Source organism: Rattus norvegicus, chromosome 5 (genome assembly GCF_021556685.1).
Source record: "Rattus norvegicus strain SHRSP/BbbUtx chromosome 5, alternate assembly SHRSP_T2T, whole genome shotgun sequence".
In the NCBI taxonomy this organism is placed as follows: domain Eukaryota; kingdom Metazoa; phylum Chordata; class Mammalia; order Rodentia; family Muridae; genus Rattus; species Rattus norvegicus.
The window spans coordinates 168,829,689-168,843,676 of record NC_141538.1 but is presented as its reverse complement, the minus strand read 5'-3'; the positions used below and the strand labels follow the sequence as shown (position 1 = coordinate 168,843,676).

Sequence of the window (13,988 nt, the reverse complement as noted above, 5' to 3'; positions counted from 1 at the left end):
GGCTGCAAACAGGAGGCAGACCTCCAGAGAGAGAGGAAACCCCCTCCCCACCGCAGACAAATGACCACCTAGACTGCATGGGTCCAGCCAGACAGCAGCTTTATTAGTGGTGCTGGCTTCTCCAGGCCAGTCAGTGTGCTCTGGTGTCCACGATGGCCTTTGGGACAACATGGGAGCAGGGACTGGAGGGATATAAATAAAGCTTTGGTGCACAGGTTTTGGGAACAGGCCACAGGTAACACTGCCACACGGTACTTCACAACACCAGCTCTCAAAGGAAATCGGGGTTTGGCCAAGGGGGCGACTTCTAAGTGACTGCACACGGGACTACTGCCACAACTGTGCTGACCCAGGACGGGACAGGATGGGAGGGAGGAAGACATCTAGGGCTGAGGCTCTGTATGGCCCTGTCGCTTCGCCTTCATCTGCAGATAGCGGCCTTTGCCTTCTTCAAAACGCTTCTTCTCGTCCTCCGTCTCCGGCTGTGGCATACAAAAAAGGGATGCATTAGGTTCACCAGAGAGCTCATGAGTGTCTGCACTGTCCCTGGAGGTACTAAGGACCCTGCCAAGAGGCTTCTGGGTGCCAGGCCCAGTTCTGCCACACATTCCCCAGAATGTGGAGTCCCAAGTCCAGGCTCTCTGGCGATGGACTGTGGGGTTAGAAAGTGTGTGTGTCGGGGCTGGGGATTTAGCTCAGTGGTAGAGTGCTTGCCTAGGAAGCACAAGGCCCTGGGTTTGGTCCCCAGCTCCGAAAAAAAGAACCAAAAAAAAAAAAAAGTGTGTGTGTCTATGTGCATGCGTGCAAGTGTGTGTGTGTGTGTGTGTGTGTGCGCGCGCGCGCAAGTGTGTGTGTGTGTGTGTGTGTGTGTGTGTGTGTGTGTGTGTGTGTGTACAAGTGTCAGGAAAAAGAGGGGTTGCCCCACTCCAGGGAACAACTGTCCACCTTGTTTCAAAGGGATGAGCAGGACACTGCGTGGCTATGGCCTTGAGAAAGACCTTACAGTCCCACTCGGTGGGGAGGGGACCCTACCACCTGGCCCTGGACTCTGAGATCCTCAGGCAGGGGCACCCTGGGCTGAGCAGCCTAAGCATCTGGGATCACAGCATCAGTGGGCATGAGCGACTGAGCAGAGGGGCTCAGCTGTAGGCTGGGTTTGCTGGGGATCCTACGGTCTGCTAGGACTTCATCTTTAGGAATGGCCTGGCTTCACCATGAACCCCTGGGCAGATGTCACGGTAGGTCCCATCCGGCACTGCCCTGGCCGAGGAGCTGGGTCTAACGAGGTGTGCTAAGTCTGCAGGAAGCATCTCGCTGTACACCATGCGGGTATCCGAAGGCCAAGGAAATGGGGCAGGCGCCCTTCATCCAGGACGACACCAAGTCCTGGCAGCTAATTTTAGCCCTACATGCTTTATAGACATGCAGTACACTGGCAAAGGAGAACCACCCGCCAGAGACTTAATGTCAAGTCACACCAGATATTCCCTTCCGCCAGCCTTCCCCCAATTGCTCTCTAAATGTCACCAGGTGTAAACTGTCCAGGCTGTGCCAGCCGGGAGCCAATGAGATGTGAGGTATTTCAAGACGCTGACACGCTTCCCACAGCGGTTCCGCTTCCTGTCTTAGGTGCACAGACAGAAACGGAATCTCTTGCTTTTCAAGATAGGGTTTCTGTGTATCCCTGGCTGTCCTGCAACTTACAGTGTAGACCAGGCTGGCCTAGAACTCAGAGGTCTGTCTGCCTCAGCCTCCAGAGTGCTGGGATTAAAGGCATCGGCCACCATGCCCAGCCATAGGAAAGTTTAATCAGGGTTACCCCACACAGGGAAGAACGCTCCTTCCAGAAGACTCAAGGGTCCAAATAAAAAGTGCAGAGCAACTCCCTTGCTAAGTACGGCTTTTCTGCCGGCCAAGGCACACGGGCGTGAGCACCTGCACACTAGGTGATCACAGAAAACTGTGAATTGACTCTAAGATCTGAAATCTCAAAGTACAACCCATGTGCACAAACCAGTTAAATTGAGGCTTCCCCACACTGGTTTGTTCCAGCGTCGTTGGTCGGGTGGTTGTTGGTACCGTGCTTTGTACTGATAGTCAGCCTCATATGCGCTTTTCTCTGGCCTCTACAGCCCTGGGGAGGCTATGTTCTGTTGGCTATATGCCACCTAGTCTGTGGTGTTTAACTACAGCTATGGATGTTCTGAGTTACTGGCTACCTCTGAGCTCTAGGAGGCTGGGACCCTTGTTGACTTTGCTGCCTGAGTGGGAAAGAGGTGGACCAGGAGCCAGGAACTCTGTAAAGGGAGGGACACCGGTTCCCACGGCCTCGAGCTTCTGCCCAGGAGCTCCGCATTCCTCCTTAGGAGGCAAGTGACCAAGACCGGGCCATCTCCAGGTTTGATCTCCAAGCAGGCTGGCAACCCCACAGAGGAAGGTTATCTTCACCCAAGGAACAGCATGAGTCCAGGAAGGCTCCAGGCTTGTTCTCAGAGGACAGGCCTTCCCATTCAGAGACCCTCAGGCTTGCTGTCTTACATATTCCTGCTTGTTAAACACTTGACCTAGCAGGCAGCTACAGTGCAGAAGTCTAGGAGGAGGCTCTGTAGCTCACCTGCTGTGTCACTTGGGGCAGTTACACAACCTCTCTGTGCTTTCTCTCCTTATCCTCCTATAGCGGCGCTGCTCCTAGGGTTATGGAAGCTGCTGTGCGTGCATGGGTTCCTGTGTGCACTCCATGCTGTGTGTGCTTGGGTTCCTGTGTGCACTCCAAGGCAGGCTGCTCCTCCTCCACTCTCATCCCTACCGAGTTAACCCCGACATCTGACTCTCAGTTCTCACAGGGGAAAGGGGCTTAAAGGTGCTGAAAGCTGGTGGCGTTCCAGCTATGTTCTATTTGGCACCACTGGTGGTTAGCCTCAGCTATATTAGAAGATGGCAGCAGTAACCTCGCCAGGGAGGTCATGCTGCGTGCATGGAGTCTGGGTCCTACTACATGGGGGGCTGGACCGAGCTGGCTTCCTAGACCAGTTGAAGTGGCTCTCCCCTTTTAGGCACAGGAAAATCCTCATGGCCATTAAGGCGGAGTTCCTAAGTGTTTGCCGCCAGGGACCAGTGTGACTGTGGTTCCTGTTGGCTTCCCCTCTGAGAGCCCTCTGGCTACTGTGGGCGCCTGTGAAGGACGGGGCTCTCTGTCTCACAGCAGAGAGGCCCCTAGGGAATGGCCTAATAGCCCCTCAACCCTACAGAGTTTCTAGCCCCAGGTCTAACTCTTCCTTACCAGGCAATATTCTCCTTGAGCCAGAGTCAGGAGGGATCCCTGGCTCTTAGAGCCCAGAGGTAGCCGGTAACTCAGAACATCCGCAGCCACAGCCAATACAATGGACAGAAGTAATCAGCAAGAGGGCCATATATGGCCAGCAGAACCCAGGTTACCTCAACACTAAATGCCAGGCCATCCACATCCCCAGAGAGGCAGCAACATGATTTCACAGGAAAAGTCAGACACTGGACCAACTCCTCATACTCCCTGGAACCTTCCTCCCAGTCAATGAGGTTGGAAGAGATTTTGTGTGCTTGTGTGTGTGTGTGTGTGTGTGTGTGTGTGTGTGTGTGTGTGTGTGTGTGTGTGATGAGGGGGTCATCAGGGTCGGGACAGGGAAGGTGAGCAAGGTGCCCATGGCCAGCTGTGACAGAGACCCCACAGCCTCAGCAGCCAACAGGCCTTAGTAGCTCCAGAATGTGAGCCTCATGGCACAGGACATTTGTGTCACTAAGGCATCAATGGTGGGCCCTACGAGGCTTGAGCCAAAGTGTAGGAAATTGTGGCGGTCAGCTCAGGGCGGAGGGCAAGGCTGGGGCCTGGCACTGGGCCTTGGGGCTGCTCTCATGCGTCTCCAAGTTCAATGTCTGCAGTGACCTCGTCACCAGGATCTGCCCTCACCCAAAATGAACGTTGCCTGGTGATGGATGTGTGGGCTGGTGCCCAGGAGAGCATAGCCAAGGCTGTGAGGGTGAGGACCCGTGAGGGATGTGCCAACTGATGGCCTCATCACTCATATCTCTAGGGACAGTGGCTTGCTCTCAGAATCCTGTGCTCAGAATCCAAGCAGGCCAAGGAGCTGAATTCTGCCTCACTGCCATCTTAAGATGACAAAGGCTTCTCTCCCCTGGAGGCTCCATCAGGGCAGCACACATCCAACAGCCAGCGGGGGGACAGCAGAGGCAGGCAGGCAGGGCCTGTCCCATGTGGAACCAAGGACCCTGGCTCAGGGGGCTGGTGGGCTTTCTCGCCCAGCGCCTATCAGAGCCGCCATGTCCCTGCTGGGTCTGGAGCTGACAGAATGAGACAGATGGCTCCCTGTGCACAGCCCTCACCATGGCACAGCTGCCACTTCCTGCAGCCCGACCCCCTCCACAGCAGAGTAAATAAACACATACGGTGTGCATTTCTCAGAGCTAGGGAGGTGGGGAGAAGGCCAAAGCTTTTCCCTGGGAGACCCAAGGCTGTCGCCAGGAAGAAAGGAACTGGTGGCCATGGGCCATGGGCAGCTCTTGGCTGCTAGACTGCCTGCCTGCAGCCACAGTAGGTTTCTCATGCCACGGCAAAAAGCAAGGGTGAAGCAAAGGGACTGTGGGGTTTAGGGTGCACGGAACAAAGGCACCGACAGACCTAGGAGGAGGGAGGAAAGGTTGACATAGGCATGAGTCTGCCTCCACTGACCTGACCGTGAAGTCGCACATGTACTACTGCCAGGCTCCCTCACCATAAAATAATTCTGTGGACCCTTGAAGCGTTCCCTGTGGCCTAGCATGTGTCCCTCACACACCTGCTCAGGCAGGACCATCTGTGGAGTCACTGGCTGTCTCTGAGATGACCTGAGGCCTTATGCACTCTGGGGCTGCAGGTGCTCAAGGAGTGCTCAGCCTCTGTTGAGCATCTGCTCACCCAGGCAGTGGCCTGGGACGAGAGCCCAGCAGCCTGGGGTCATCTAAGTCAGCTGGGCCTTGAGGGCAGCTTGCCCACTCAGAGGAACATAAGGCCAGGGTGACACTCCCCGGCCGCAGGTTAAAGGTTCCCCGCGTTCTGGATGCTCAGGCTCCGCCTGGCACTGGGCGCTGAGCCCTTCCCCCTGCCTGGCAGCTCCTGCTCCAATCTGCATCTCCTCCACACGGCCTGCCAAGTGCCGTCTTCTGGGCCTGCTTCCACCGGAGGAAAGCCTGTGGCTTTCAGAGCCTCACACTACAAACCCAGTGTTTCCACTCTGCATTCTCTGAGTTTCAAGAACACACATTTGGAACACAGCACAGACGGCTGAGCCCTACCCTCTGCATAATCAATAGGTTGTCCTTTTCCTAATTAATGAGTTCGGCTAAAAGGAGGCATCCAGTGGTGACTGGCACCTTCCTGCTAGCCTGAGGGACACATCCTAGGAAGCCATACTGTGCCCTCTCTCCAGTGTTCCATGAGGGGTCTCGGACACTCTAGCAGCAGTGAAAACTGCTAATTAGTGTAGTCTGTTGGGAGGGAGCACAGTGTGTGTAGGTCATCAGGCTAGACAGTGAGATTCAGCACAGGACTCACTTGGGAGGGAAGAAGAGAGTCCCAGTCCAGCTCTGCCTGAGAAGGGACCTCAGCAGGGCTGGGCCTGGCACCTGGAGGCACAAGGCCCAGCAGCTGGCTCTGCCACTTCTTCCCTGTGCCTGTCTAGGGTCCTGAGGAAATCTCATCAACGCCCTCCCCAGGGGCTCCTGCTACCTGCACAGATGGGCTCACATCTAGCATACATTGTTCCCACATGGGTAAGAAATTCCATTATAAAGGCCACCGGAAGGCTGTTGGCAGAGGCAGAGGATTAGCTGTGTAGAGGGAGAATCAGCCCCTGTGAGGGCGTCTCCCAAGAGCACGGACTTTTTAGTCTCTGCAGCCATGATTACAGCTCCCATGCTAGTTGTCCACACAGCAACCAAGACACTAAGGGCAGTGACACTGGCTGGGCCCCGGCCAGAGTGGGGTCCTCATCTCAGGCTCTGCCGCAGCCCTTCTCCCCCTGATGGAGGAGACAACTGGACCTGGATCCAGCAGAATAAACCAGACTTGACCCAAACGACAAAGTCCTGGGCTGGAGAGGTGGCTCCTCAGTCAAGAGCACAGGCTGCTCTTCCAGAGGTCCCGTGTTCAATCCCTAGCACCCACACAGTGGCTCACAACCATCTGTAATGGGATCTGACACCCTCTTCTGGCATGTAGGTGTATGTGCAGATAGAGCACTCACATACATAAGGTAAATAAATCTTAAAAAAACAAACAACAAAACCCCAAGGAAGTCATAATCTACAGTGGTGTGTATGGCCTTCTTGTCCAGACTCAAAATTGGTAGTTTGTAACAAACACTGATAACGCCTGCCAATCAACTGCAGCAGGCTTGGCAGGGCCAGCAGTGACACAGCCATGACTGGGTGTAGCCAGTGCACCCAGTGCCAGGAAAGTGCTGGCATCACTGTGTCTTATTGACACATGCTGTGTGCACACACACGAGTGGGAAGCCTCCTCGCATCCCCCTGCCACTGCAAGCTCCCAGGACTCTCTGAGCCTTTGCATACGAGCCCGGGGGTGTCTGGTCTGAGGGCTTTGGCAACAGCACTCTAATATGGAGCACCAACTGTGCTGCAGGCTAAAACATGGTGGAGTTGGGGTGTCCTGCCCAGGACATAGCAGGGGCCAGAGCTGGCCACCATAAAACCTATTTTGGGGTGCCAGGCCTCATCTTGCCTCCACTTCCCTTCTATGAGAGTGGATTCAGTGGGCTGTGACACTCTCCTCCCCATGCCTTTAGGAACAATGACTGGTGGGTCTCCGTGTATGGGCCTCCTGGCCACTGGGCTGGCAGTGCTCACGCCACCACAGTGTGGTACCCTGTGGCCTCATTGCTCTGTGGTCAGTACCTCTTCTGGATCATGAATGGAGGTGACGAACCCGTATTCCAATTTACTCCACTGGGCTGGCCCTAGTGGAGCCCTTTGGTAAACCCCTGGGGGAAAGAGAGTGGCTTGGCAGACGGCCAGGGTGATTGTGTTCTGTGCATCCTGTGTTTATGGCAGTGGGGACCTGAGGGTCCTCAAGAGATACCCAAAGCTTGGAGGGCAAAGAGGTGGTGAAGAGATTGGGATGGATGCAGAGCAGGCCTGGGAAGGAAGAGGCGGCCTCCTCAGCTGGGCAGTACCCAGGCCTTCCTGGAGCAGATGTGCCAAGGTGCTGTACTGTCTGTTCTGGCCAAAGGCCACTGAGAACAAATAGAGGAGACAGATACAAGGCCTCAGATTCCAAAGACATTGACAGTGTCCCAGCACGAAAGTGCTCAATGGTCCTGTGCATGGTGAATTCTCTAGGCTTGAACATGGCCCCTCTGAGCCTGCAGAAGCATGTGGTGTCCCCTTGGAGCCCCTGTTCCCTTCCCCCAGGATAAGAGCCCTAGTGAGAACCTTCCTTCCTGTTTCCTGCAAGCAGGCTGTATGTGCCTCTGTAGTGCTGAGTCAGGAATGTCGCCTCCCTCTCTGCCCCTGGCTCTCAGAGCCCAGAGAGACAGATTAGACAGAAACTGTATTTCAACCTCTGTGGAAAATCAGAGGCCATATCTGAGTAACTGTCTACTCAGGTCCAGTAGGGGATGGTAGTGTGGTCACAATGCGACCAAACGCCGAGCTGGTTCTCGAGTCATCTGGGCTGATGCAGTCTCCTGCAAGGAGCAGGCCCCACAAGCAGGTAGCTCTCAGTCACGCCGCAGGTACCTGGCCCAGAACCTGAATGGAGGCCAGCAGTCCCAGGGCCAACCAGCAGGTCTGATTCAAAGGAGGCACAGAGAAGAGGTGAGGCACTCTTTTCCTGGACTGACAGTGCCAGCCAAAGTCCTGGGAAGTCATTGTCCAGCCCTCCCTCATTGTCTTCCTGTTAGGATGAGGATGGCAGCTCCACCCTCCGTATGCACCACACAGAAGGACATGTTTTGGCCTCCAAAGACCCTAACCACCTATCCCTTTCACTCTCAGACCCCTCCCTCCATGGTCACCTTTCCCAGAAGTGAGGGATGGCTGTGGCATCTTGCTGGCCTCAGTGCTCACCCTCATAAGCCCTGCCCCCAGCAAGAAAGGAGCAGGTGCTTCTGTCACATCACCACAAGGTTCTAACATCAGGGCTCATGGCAAACATGGCCGTCACCACTGCCTGGGGATTTGAGCTGCTGCACTGGATCGGTTAGATAAAAAAGTGCACCTTTCACTGATACTTGGTTGAGCTCCGCTGGCTATGAGCAAGCCTCGCTTTGGAAAGAAGAGAGTTGGCCAGAGTCCTGATTCCTGCACTGCCCCCATTTTAACCTGGACCATGTGCTCTTATCACCTGAGGGCTACGGGCTAAGGCAGAGTCTAGCCCACCTGCCTGTGTGCCATTCACAAGGTACACAGCTGGGCATGAGAGGCACCACTGTGGGCTGGGACACTGTGACAGGGCTCTCTGCAGTTGGATCCAGATTTTCTGAGAACATATAAGTCAAATCCTCTCTGTGGGCTCCCTACCTCCTCAGACCCAAGGCTGGGCATTTACTGGTTACAGAGTGCCTGTTGGGGCCCTTGAGTTACGGCAGTCTAACTGGGGCAAGTTCTGACCACACAAAGGGTCAGAGGGATCCTCAGTTCAACACTGACTCCATATGGGTCCTACCTTCCTCAAAGCACTTCCCTTACCCTGGCCTAAAAGAGAGAGAGAGAAAAAAAAAATCACACAGTAGAGGTACTGGGTCCCAGGGAGGCACAGGTCCTGAACCACAGGAGGCTGCTCTTCTAACATGTCTTCCCACTTTCCACAGCTCAGACAGAAGCCTGCAGCTCATCCCACTCTAAGGTTAAAGGGAGCTTCTCTGGGGAGCATGGGTGGCAGGAGGAGTGGGTCATGCTCACTGCACAGGCTGGCCAGTGCGACCAACAGCTTTGGTATGGCAGCAACTATAGGTGTCCTGGCACACAAGTCCTCCACACATCAGGAAACACCTCCACAGAAGCAAATGAGGCTGCATTCCGTGTCAGCAGGGCCCTGGGGAGGGAGCTAAAAATAGACAGGATCTTGAAGATGGCTGGCAATGGGGGTGGGGACAGGCGGGAGCAGGAGGGGCATCATGCACACATGGCCGTGTGCAGTCCACGTGTATACGGGGTCCAGAATTTGTGCTTGCGTGGCTGGTTCCCAAGCATACCCAAGCCCAGCAGAATCCTTCTCTAGAGAGCCTCCCCAGCCCTCTGTGCTGACTACTCCTGCCCAGCTCAGTGAAGAACCAAGGAATGTCAAAGGAGCATCTTCTATAAGTGTGAGGTAGCAGCCTGGACCTGCAGGACACCACCAAGGACCGAATCAAAGCTGGGATGTACACCTCTCTCTCCCACTCACATGGTGTCCTGCTGCCTCCTCTCTGAGCAGTGCTCCTCCTGTGCTACTCAGGACGAAGCTTCTACTGCTTCAGGTCATGGGCCTGGAACCTGAACGCATGGTGTACATGACCCCAACTTCCAGAGCCCATTCTGGCTGCAGTGTTGGGAGCTCAAAAACGGAGCACCTGACCACATAGCTGGGAAGGATGACCCATGGTTTCCTGCAGAGTGCTGAGACCACGCCCACAGCAGCACCAGCCCTCTCTACTTCCAGATCCGGAGCTGTCCCTCAGCTTGTGCCCATTTGAGTGATGCTGGAGACCCCGCCCCTCAGCAATCCAGGAAGACCTTGGCCCTGGCCCTGTTTTAACTTTTTTTTGAATCTGCTCCGAATCTGCTCCTATAGGAGCCCACCCTTGCACGCCTCCTGAGAGGGCTCCTCCCTGCTTCCCACCCCAAGCCTCCAAAGCCTTCCCTGTAGCTGCTGGCCAGGACTCTCTAGTCTCACTTCCTGCCTAAGGTCATAGAGCTGACAAGTGGGTTACCCCTTTCTCCATCTGCATGAGCCCCAGGAGCATAGAACTGAAGCTTGCTTTTCATCGGGTGACAAAGAAGCCCAAAGTCACATTGGGAGGACCCATACCTCAGTCCTCCTAACCCACCCCAGTTCTCCTAGAAAGAAAACAAGGCTTGAGGTACTCCTAAAACCACACCCCAGCACGTACACATAGTTCCAGGAACCCGGGCACTGTGCTATCATAAGGAGGCAGCAATGGTGTTGAGCTCAGAGAGGTCTGACCTGACCCATCTGCCCACCCTACAGTCTGCAGCTTGCAAGGCAACCCTTCTGAAGACTTGACTTTACCTGAGCACAGTCACAGGCCTCGGTCCTGCCCTGTTAGGACAGGATGGCTACTCCTGAGGACACTCACCACAAGCTGAGGCACAGGCAGCGGCTTGCCCTCCTGATTCAGGGACACGTAGGTGAAGAAGGCACTGGCAGCCCGGTAGCGCTTCTGTGAGTTGTCCACCACAGGGTCAGCGTCCACCAGGACCTCAATTTCCATAGACTTATTGCTTGTGAAGGTCATGCGTCCAGAGATGGTGATGACACAGCCTGTGGAGGACACGGAGACGCTGCATTACCAGACACCAGCTCAGTCTCTACCACAGGGGCACCATGTGGGCAGGGCATGCCAGAGAGAAGCCATGTTACTGAGGACAGTTAAGATGCTGAGTTAGGCAACACAGGCAGCGGCCACTACGAGACGTTACAGCAAACTATTAGTGTGTGTCATTATTAGTCAGTGTGAGTCATCTGTTTCCACAGCAGACATTCACTGCTGCCCCAACATTTCTGGCGGCCACTAGGTCCAGACTCACTGAACACAAGGCCAGGAGGGGCGGATCAGTCAGCCAGGCTCTGGGTGAGCTTGCTCAGTCCTGCCTCAGGGGAAGCTGAACTTGCTACCTTCCCTGTCCTGTTGGGCAGGGTGGTGCTGCCACACTGTGATGTTCTGAGCACCACAGGAGAGTCAGGGGTTTACATTTTTTAATGCTGGATGGACGCGGGCACGTGACTGTCAGGCTTGCTCTATAACCCTATGGGTCTCAAACATGGGCTGAAGTTTCATCCTCTGAGCTGTGGGACAACAGGTCACCATTGTAGTGATGTGCACCTCTTGCCAACACAGACATGGGGTCATGTGATCATGATCTTAGTTCTCAGTCACTGCCCCTGTAGATACCGCTAGGGTCTCAAGTCTACCATACCTATCCTCGGGCACATGATGCTTCTGCCTGGCTTCTGCTTCTAGATATGACGTCTCTCCTCTGACACCATCCACCCTTCTACAGTGTCAGACCCTCCAGTGCCTGGCTTTCTCTCTCCACCCTTGGTAGTTTCTGGTCTCGGGATGCTTGGTTCTGCTCTTATAACTGAATATAAGGGAGCCTGACTGGATTCTGCCCTCCTGACTGCTATGTGACCATCAGAATCCTTACTCATCTTTAAGCAGGGTGGTCTTCTGGGCTAACCAATGGGGGTCACAGGGCCTACTCAACCGGGACCAGTGCTGGCTGCAGGGCCCTACAACACACATCTAGCGTCCTAGGTTCGAGACAGGCCCTGCAGGACGCACTGAGACAGCCAGTGAGAAAGAGACAACAATGAAGACAGTGGGCTATTCTGTTAAGAAGTACCAGAAAGTTCCATTCCACATTCAACTTCATACTTACACAGGGTGTTTCAGTGCAGGACGTGGCCATTTCTGGGAGGGAGGGAAGAGCCAGGTGGTCAGTGACAGGTAGCCTGACACAGCTGTAAGGCTGTGACGTGTGAGCATCTGCCAGTGGTGACCACACCCTGAGCCACATCCTGGGCCTGTCAGCAGCTCAGGGTCTGAAGACAGACTAGTCACCCAAGGCTTGCAACACCTCTGCCCTCTCCTAAATGTCCACTGAGAGCTGGGCTGCAAGGCAAGCCGGAGAGAAGAAGCCGGCAAGATGTCCTCAAAGACCAAGGCTCATGTGAGGGCCACCGTGTGGCATGGCTGACTACATCCACGCCGTGAGGAGCAGACCCCAGGCTCTCCAAACACGCTATGGTTTCCAGAGAACAGATGGGAACGTGTCTGTCTGCTGTCATCCATGAAACCCGTTTCCTACCATTCGCCACAGCAAAATCCTGGCCGCTTATGGTTTAATGTCTAAGTTGGAAATCCAATGCTTTTAACTCCAAGTTTATGTCAGAAACGGCTGGTTCTGAGAATTGGACTGGGGGACACAAAGTGGGTGGTAGGATCTGGAGCCAGGATGCCACACCACACAGCAAACACCCCAAAACCGGGCCTTTTCAGTCCCAGGAGAGCTCCTCACAATGTCACACACAAGCCCCAGGGAGAACTCCCACAGACGCAGGAATCCACTGTGGAGCTGGCACCTGATGCAGCCACTGAGAGAACGGGATCTAACTGAAAGCTGAAAACCAAATCCTCAGCCACAAGAGCTGGGGGCCCAGAGCACACAGCGGCCCTGCAGGGCCAAGGCCTGCCTGGGGAAGGAGGTCCTCTGGGGGTAAGGGGGTGGGGAGGGGGAAGAGGCCTAAAGCTGAGATGCTCCTGTCCTGACCTGACCTCCAGACTGCATTAGGGCCTTCCCTACAATGGCAGACTGGCTTGCCCTGTGTTCGTTCTAGGGACACTGCCGACAGCCCATCTTCCCCCACGCAGTCCTCCCAACTAGTCCTCATGCACCATCACGATCTCACCAATGCCTATGGGGCTCCCAATCTAGAATGCCCAGGGGCCAAGCAGGATCCCCATTATGTGGTGAGTAAACACGTAGACCCAGAGGGCTGTGGACTGCAGGAACCTAGCACCCTGCTGGTTCCCAGAGCTCAAAGGAGTCTTAGACCCTGCCATTACGCTGGAGTGGACAAGGGACAGGCCTGAATTGAGTGGCTCAGAAGCACAGCACCGGCCTCCATCAAAACACCCTTCTTATAGGTTCACTGTCTATGTAAACATGTTTTGCCTACATGTATCAGTGTGCATCCTGTGTGTGCCTAGTGTTTGTGGACTGGAGCTGGCGCTTTGGACAGGTACCACGTGGGTACTGGGAAGTGAATCCCAGGTCTGCGTAAGAGCAGCAAAAGCTCTACCTGCTGAGCATCTTCCCAGCCCCTCCGCCCCATCGTTAGAGGCCACCGTGCTGCCCACCAAGTAGTCTCAGTCCACAAGGTCAGTGCAGAGTATAACTAAGATGAAAATTAGTCTGGATGTCTTACAGTCCGTGTATCCTGGCAAACATAATGAAGCCACCTCAGAACGGCAGGGGCGGGCAATTTCTCTGTGTAGCCCTGCTGTCCTGGAACTGCCTCTGCCTCCCTGGTGCTGGGACCAAAGGTGTGCACAGCCGTGGCCACCCAGCATTTTGTTTTTGTTTTTAAGCAAAGCCAACAGAATAGAATGCTCAGAACTACTAGAGGCAGAAAACTCAACTATCCACCCCACTCTCTCCAAACTCAACAGAAAGGGGACACTACATAAAGGCTGGTGAGGGGCACCTGGAGTACACCTTGGGGTACACCACCCACTGCACACAGCCTCAGAAGACACAAGGACCTACTCAAACGTGGGAAGCAACTGCAGTCTCACCACATCCAAAATGAACATCAAAGGTCCATGGTGTTGCTTTTGGCCTGCGAAGATCGAATGTCATTCCCACTCACCCTGTCACTGCTCTTCTGTGCCCTGGATGCCTGCTTGTGTCTTGTCACGGGGTCACCAAGAAATAACCTGAGCCCCAGTGGCTCATCCCCTCAAGCTGAAGTCTGCAGGCTGGAACACTGAGGTAACAGGCTGCGGAAGGAGGGTCTCAGCACAGCGCCTGGTGCTGACATCAGCAATGTCCAAGGTAAGTGTGTCAAGGGGCTGAGTTGGGAACGACCTGTTCTGAGGCCACAGATAGCCAGTCTGAAGGCAAGCCCCACAAAGCTGGCAGCTTGCCCCAGCTGACTCCCCCACAGACCGTGTTACTCCTGAGGTGCAGCAGATAGACTGTAGCAATAT

General features: G+C 54.8%; 1 protein-coding gene across 15 annotated transcripts in view; it reads right to left on the bottom strand.

Annotated features, from left to right (window-relative positions):
* Positions 1 to 82: 82 nt before the first annotated feature.
* The window catches only part of Acot7 (acyl-CoA thioesterase 7), a 92,813-nt gene continuing 78,907 nt past the window's right edge, over positions 83 to 13,988 (bottom strand). For 14 of the 15 annotated variants that reach the window (NM_001429474.1, NM_013214.5, NM_001429473.1 and 11 more), the window contains 2 exon segments: positions 83 to 482; positions 10,350 to 10,534. In NM_001429474.1, the coding sequence (NP_001416403.1) occupies positions 384 to 482; positions 10,350 to 10,534 (284 nt within the window). In that variant the 3' untranslated portion in view covers positions 83 to 383. 15 annotated transcript variants of the gene reach the window in all.